The following is a 7,416-nucleotide window of genomic DNA, read 5'->3' as shown; positions in this document are numbered from 1 at the left end:
CTGTTGCTCAGGCTGGAGTGCAATGGCTGATCTCAGCTCACTGCAACCTCGACCTCCCGGGTTCAAGCGATTCTCCTGCCTCAGCCTCCTGAGTAGCTAGGATTATAGGTGCCCACCACCATGACCTGCTAATTTTTCTATTTTTAGTAGAGACAGGGTTTCACCATGTTGGTCAGGCTGGTTTCAAACTCCTGACCTCGTGATCTGCCCGCCTCAGCCTCCCAAAGTGCTGGGATTAGAGGCGTGAGCCACCATGCTTCGTATTTCAAAGCCCAGGCCACACACACCAACGTCCTTGAAATCTGCAGTTCTGTATGTTTCTATTCCAAATTGTTCATTATCACTAAAGAAATACTACCCTTTCCATTTTGTAGACCTCATCCCCTATTTCTGTCAGACATTTACATGACAGGGTGACTGTGGATGAACCTTTTAGTTCATCTACAGTCTACCTGAAGTACTAGACTTTCAGATTCTATCACTGAAATCCTTAAGGGTGAGGAGGCTTTATTTCCCTAGGCTGGTGAAGGGCTTCAACTGTCAAACCTCAGAACAAATGCATTATGGCCTTAGAAATGCCAATGGGGCAGGAAGGAAATGAACACAATTTCTAATTGCATGTTTTTGTATAATTTAATAAAAACCTTTTAAACATGACTCTTTTATCTGAATTTTTTGTGTCTGTGTTTCTGTCCCTCCGAGTCATTAGTCTTCTTTTTGTTCCTGTTCCTGTTTTTCACGTTGTGTGTTTCATAGTAGCGCACACCAACTTTTTTCGGCCGTTGCTGCCGTTCTGCTCGCCTCCGCTGGAAAAAATGGCAAGAAAAGATGAAGGAAAAAAAAAAACCGATCAAACCCTGAAAGTCATTCACAAAACAGGAGGCTGTGCTTCTCATCTCTGTTCTGTTATCCGTGCTGCTTCCACAACTACTGGAAGAGGTGCTAATGAGGGAGGGCTCCCCCATACACTTAAGGTTACTCTTCCATGTGACTTGTGAAACTCCAAGTTACAAATCCGCATGTGGTCCAACCCTTATCCAATGAGTGAATCCCTTCTGCAGCACTCCTGACAAGTCCCCTGCAGTCAGGCTGAGTGCTGCTGACAACTACTCCCCTCCCCAGAGGGCCCACTCCAGCTCTGAACAGCTCAGCTCTGAAGCTGTCCTTCAGACTGCCCAAACACATCTGCTCATCAGGTCATTTCCCTTGGGACTACAAACTGACTCCTCAGAGGATAGTCCACCGCTGCGGAGATGTTGATTAGAAACTCCTCAAGGACCTTCATCCAGTGGGCCATGCCCTGACCCTATTTATCTGACTTCAACTAGGTCACCGAGGACTGGGGTTCCTGGGATTCAGCTCTGGACCGTTTGTTTCAGTGGGTCTTGACAACGGGACTTCTATTTACTCTAAATGGGTCATACTAAGACCTAAAACACTTACTTCTTTTGATGTAAGCGCCCTGGGAGCTTTATTTGAATGTTCCCGGTCCTCTTCCCTTTGTGCCTTCCGCTTCTTTCCCTTTTTAGAAGGTGCTGGATACAAATGATACACAAACAGGAATTTTCTGCTGAAAATTTGTCTATAAACCCAATGGTGGGAACAAGCTTGACAGAAGGATAAGGACACCCAATGTGGACAAAGCAGGTGAGCCAGCGTGGTGAGTAAAGCAGGCCAAGGGGAGGCCTTCAGGTCAGGATGCCCTGAGCCACACACTCAGTGTGGAAGCTGATGCAAATGGAGGGAAGGATAAATGCAGGAAACATGCCCCCATCTTTGTCTGTGGACCCACCCTTGGATTCTAAGGTTAACAATGAACGCTTTCTGAGAAGTTTCCTGAATTGACAATTTAATCCTAAAAAATGTGCAGAATGAAAAGTAGATAATTTGCATAACAGTATGTGAATTTAATCTGCCAGATATGATATCTATGTGGATGACTATATGAGATAATTTGGAGACTGAACTTAGGTTTCTCAAAGCTCTAAAGACACAAATTACATCTAAATGATTGAAATCATTTGTCTTCACCTGTATCATCTACATCTTCTAGTGTTTTTCTTTGTTCTTCAGGTTTTGCAAATATCTTTTCACTCAGTCCCTTGGATATTCTGAAACAGAAAAGCAAAGTAACATTCCTCTCACTGATCCAAATCACATGCTGACCTGGAGACCTGAGACAGACTAAGGAACCCCACTCCTATCCATGTAGTTTATCTCCAACGGACGAAGTCAACACCCAACATGTTTGTGCCTCCCTGGTGTTTCTAAAAGATTGGACAACCAAGCTTCTCATACTGAAGGTAGCTGAATTTTACACAATTTACAGCTCACTTTAAAAAAACAGGTAACAGCCAAGTGTGGTGCATGACGGCAGTCCCAGCTACTTAGGAGGCTGAGACGAGAGGGCTGCTTGAGCCCAGGAGCATGAGGCCAGTCTAGGCAACATAGTGAGACCCCAACTCAAAAAAACAGACAGACAAAAAACCCAACCAACCAGCCCACCAACCAAATGGCAATAACTCCATGTAAAAATACAGCTCCAGTACTCATGGCAAATTTACGGGACAGGAACGAACCATCTGCAATTTCTGAGAAGATGAACATACTACCTGACTGCCGAAAACTTTTTGGCTTTGGCTTTGTCTAAAAACTTCTGATATTTGGCGATCTTCTCATCCAGGGCTTTAATAACGGCTTTGGTGTCATTTCCCACATGTTCCTCCTCGGATTCCAAGGAAGACTCTTCCACAGCGTCTCTTTGTTGCTCCTGTTCCTCCACCTCTTCATCAGAAAAGCTGTCAAGCGCTTCCTCAAGATCTGACACCTCTACAGGAACCAGGTCATCCTCAGAAAACTGAGGCACCACGTTGATTTTACCAAAGTTCTGCCGAACCCGTGCGAGAATCTGCTGCATCTCTGTGTTAGCATCGCAGTGACTGTTCTCTTCCGTTTCTTTCTTAATGACGGATTCTGACCCTTCACCTGCAATTTCGGTGACTTCCTCTCCTGGATTATGCTGAGCTGCTTCTGGGACAACTTCCAAAGATGAGGAGGGTGGAAGCTATTAAGGGGTGGAAATAGGGGAGAGAAACAGAATCAGAAAATGAAAGCTGGAATTTCTGACTTGCTCTTAAATAGTCCTCTTCTCAGGACTAAGGGAAGGTATTGAAAACACCCAAATTTGAGGCATTTCATTAATCTATTTTTAAGCCAATGTACATTAAACCCAGAGACCAGTATTAGGATCAAAGGAATACACGTGTAGTTCCATAGGATGAGGCAACTAAGACTATTTAAATCATTAAAACCAACCAATGATTTACCATAGACAAGCAAGGCTCCCTAGACCTTCCGTAGGGGGCTGTTCATATAAGCACATGCAGAATCAGCACACACCACTATGTAAAAATGAAGGCCAGGGTGGATGTTAAGGATGTACTCAGAGAGGCATTTGAGGAGGTCCTCTGATTTAAGTGTGTCCTCCAAAATTCCTGTGTTGGAAATGGATATGGTTTGGCTGTGTCCCCACCCAAATCTCATCTTGAATTGTAGCTCCCATAGTCCCCATGTGTTGTGGGTGGGACCCGGTGAGAGGTAATTGAATTATGGGGGGTGGGGGGGTGGTCTTTCTCCTGCTGCTCTCATGATGAATAAGTCTCACGAGATCTGATGGTTTTACGAAGGGCAGTTCCCTTGCACACACTCTTGCCTGATGCCCAGTGTTAGACATGCCTTTGTTCCTCCTTCACCTTCCGCCATGATTGTGAACACTTCCCAGCCATGTGGAACTGTGAGTCCATTAAACCTATTTTACTTTATAAACTATCCAGTCTCAGGTATTTCTTCATAGCAGTATGAAAATGGACCTATACAGACACTTAATCCCCAATGCAGCAACAGTGTTGGGAGGTGAGGCCTAGTAAGAGGTGAGTAGATCAGGAGGGCTCTATCCCCATGACTGGACTAATGTGATCTCAAGAGAGGCTTAGTTATTGTAAGAGTGAGTTTGTCATGAAAGCAAGTTTGACCCTCTCTTGCTTGCTCTTGTCTTCCCACTTTCCATGGGATGACCCTTGTCAGATGCTAGTGCCCTGATACCGGACTTCTCAGCCTCTAGAATCATAAGTCAAAACAGTTTCTGTTCATTGTAATTACCCAGTCTGCAGTATTCTTAGAGCAGCACAAAACAGACTAAGATAGGAGGCATCTTGAAGTAAGAGTATAAGGTAAGGAGGGGGCATTCTGTGAGAGATGACAGTTCATAACGAGCACTAAGTCTGGGGACCCTGAAATGACTGGTCTGTTGTAGGTGACTGCAAAGATAAGTATGTGCCAAGCTTTCTACTGGCGTTTCACATGTATAATATTTTATGCTTGCAACAGAAACTCACAGAATTTAAAGTGATTTTCAAAGGCAAGAGTGGCTGGGCAAATCATTAAATAAATACAGACCTATAAAATCCAGGAAACCACATACAAAATTTGAACATACATTTTTCTAGGAAGGGCAATTTTTGGCTTTCAGTTTCTGAAGGGGTTTCTCCCCTCAACCAAAAAAGGAAAAACAGAATCACAGAGTAAGGCACACAATAGTGAAACTGCCTCCACAGGATTGACAAGGACTACCTGCTGAGTTCTGGACAGAAATATGATTATAATTAAGCACTAATCAGGGGCACTTTGGCCTATTTCCTTGTTGCTGAAAGTCCCGAACACTAGGTACTGCCCATTTGCATCCCCACTGTCCCTAGAAGCAGGATTTCTGACATTCAGGTAGTAAGACTGTGTAAGAATTGATGTGCACCCCCATTGTTCCTATAGACAAGGTATCTGACATTAGAACCATAAGGTTTTTGTTTAAAGATTGCTTAAAGTGTTTTTTCAGATCCCTAATTCTAGCAACCAGTTTGAAGATCCCCTGAGAAATGGGGTCTGCATGAGAACACAGCTTCCTCATCTCCCTGTCCCGTGACTTCACCCCACACTCTTCATCCAGTCAACGACTCTCACTCCAGCCCACTCCAAAACTCTTTAAAAACCCTAACCCCAAACTCCTCATGGAGATGGATTTCATGATTCCTCCCATCTCCTCCTTTGGTGACCCTATGATTAAACCTCCGTCTCTGCTGCAACCTGGTGGTGTCTCAGCGTATTGAATTGCTGTGTGCATTGGGCAACAAATCTATCATGGCTACAACAGTTCGTAAGAATTGGCAGGGCGTGGTGCCTCACGCCTGTAATCCCAGCACCTTGGGAGGCCGAGGCGGGTGGATCACCTGAGGTCAGGAGTTTGAGACCAGTCTGGCCAATGTGGTGAAACCCCATCTCTACTAAAAATACAAAAATTAGCCGGGCATGGTGGCACGTGCCTGTAATCCCAGCTACTTGGGAGGCTACGGCAGGAGGATTACTTGAACCTGGGAGGCGGAAGTTGCAGTGAGCCAAGATCATGCCATTGCACTCCAGCCAAGGCAGCAGATAAGACTGTGTCTTTAAAAAAAAAAAAAAAGTAGTACCTGAACTACTTATCTATACTTAATGACTAGATATGGAGGAAGGGCTGAAGTTAATGCCAATGTTTCCACACAGGGTCCCCAGAGAGCAGTGATACGGACATCCAGAATGATCCTAGAATCCAGCTGCTAACTCAAAACCCTCCAATGGCTTCCCACCACGCCACCCTCCCCTGGCCCAAGCCGCAGTGACCTTGCCTGGAACATTCTCCCTAGACACTCGCATGGCTCCTGTCTCATGTTAAGGACTCTGCTGAAGTGCGACTGCCTCAGAGGCCTTCCCTGACCACCACAAACAAAGTATTCCTTGTCTCCCTCAAACCCCGTAGCCTGGGTTTTCCTCACAGCATGCAAGACTTCCTGACATTACATATTCATCTGCTTACTGTCTCCCTGTGATATAAATATCACACTTCCTGGCACAGAGCTCCTAAGGCCCTTGGAATTTCCTGAGCAATGGGTATCTTTTGTTATTGGTTACAAGCCCCTTTCCACCACACCTGAGTTTATGCTAATCTGGTGACTCAAGGTGGAGCCCTAGATAGCTTCAGGATGGGGACATGCTGGTCACAGGAAGACCAAGCACTTGACCATGTGGTTGGTGCTTTCAGCCACTCAGAGGAGAGAAGGGAGACTGGAATTGAGCCTATCACCAACTGCCACAGATTTCATCAGTCACGTCTATGTAATGATGGGGTTAGGAAAGCTCTGGGTTGCTGAACACATCAATGTGCTGGGAGGGCATGGACGCTCTGCGCCTCTTTCCCATGCCTTACCCTGGGCACCTCTTCTATTAGCTGTTACTGAGTTTCACCATTTATAATAAACCTGAAATTGTAAACACAGCACTTTCCTGAGTTCTGGGAGTCCTTCTGGCAAATTATCAAACCCTAGAACCCCTGAATTTGTCGTCAGCTGGGCATAAGTGTGGACAGCCTGCAGCTGGCATCTGAAGCAGGTGCAGTCTTATGGGACTGAGTCCTTAACCTGTGGGGTCTGTGCTAACTCTGGGAGTTAGTGTCAGAACTGGATTGAATTGTTGGGACACTCAGCTGGTATCAGAGAACTGCAGAACTGGATAGAAAAACAGTATGTATTTGGTGTCGGAAGAAACCACACACTCCCCTGCTGGAATATATGTGCAGGAGAGCAGCAGCTTGTCAGCTTCTTACCACAGCACCTTCAGTACACAGAAGAGTCCCTGGCCCATAGGAGATGCTCAGTGTGGGATTGCTGAGTGAATGTATCCATGAATGAATGAAGGAGGCAACACACATGAAGAGGGAGAGAAGCTTTTGTTGGGTTGTTTGATGGTTTGGGCAGGGAGAAGGGAGAAAGTCAATTAACATCAGTTTTAGGCTAACTTTCAAATGCTGCAGAACACATTCAACTGGAAATACCTCGCTGCAACTGCAACTTGGAATGGAGTCAGCTAAGGGGAAACCAGTCAGCTAAGGGTATGGACCCAACGACACTAGCACAGATGCCAAATTGGAAGCCACCACTTCAAGGGCTGGGTTCTGAAAAAGGTCCTACAACTAGAAAGGCAAAATATTAATGTTGAGTCTTGCGGCAGTCCACTGCCAAGAGTGAGGGAAACAGGGACAGTAGGAATGCTTCTGGCTCCAGCCTTCAGACTACCTTCTCCAACTATCAATAGTACCACTCTCCTTTCCCATTGGATCACAGGCTTTCTGAGGGTAATGGCTGTTTTTCATTCCTATATTCCCTGTGCCTGGCCCATAGTCGGTGCTAATAAATGTTTGTTAAACAAATTAATCTAGGCCGGGCGCGGTGGCTCAAGCCTGTAATCCCAGCACTTTGGGAGGCCGAGGCGGGTGGATCACGAGGTCAAGAGATCGAGACCATCCTGGTCAACACGGTGAAACCCCGTCTCTAC

The 7,416-nt window shown here is 45.7% G+C and overlaps 1 protein-coding gene across 5 annotated transcripts in view; it reads right to left on the bottom strand.

Annotated features, from left to right (window-relative positions):
* Positions 1–614: 614 nt before the first annotated feature.
* The window catches only part of GNL2 (G protein nucleolar 2), a 25,121-nt gene continuing 18,319 nt past the window's right edge, over positions 615–7,416 (bottom strand). For all 5 annotated transcript variants that reach the window (XM_017509752.1, XM_017509753.1, XM_017509755.1 and 2 more), the window contains 4 exons: positions 2,613–3,064; positions 2,032–2,111; positions 1,444–1,535; positions 615–806 (listed from right to left, as the gene is read on the bottom strand). In XM_017509752.1, the coding sequence (XP_017365241.1) occupies positions 663–806; positions 1,444–1,535; positions 2,032–2,111; positions 2,613–3,064 (768 nt within the window). In that variant the 3' untranslated portion in view covers positions 615–662. The remainder of the gene's footprint in view (positions 807–1,443; positions 1,536–2,031; positions 2,112–2,612; positions 3,065–7,416) is intronic.

Source organism: Cebus imitator, unplaced genomic scaffold (genome assembly GCF_001604975.1).
Source record: "Cebus imitator isolate Cc_AM_T3 unplaced genomic scaffold, Cebus_imitator-1.0 Scaffold420, whole genome shotgun sequence".
Taxonomy (NCBI): domain Eukaryota; kingdom Metazoa; phylum Chordata; class Mammalia; order Primates; family Cebidae; genus Cebus; species Cebus imitator.
The sequence above is the reverse complement of the archived record's forward strand: the minus strand, read 5'-3'. Positions and strand labels throughout refer to the sequence as shown.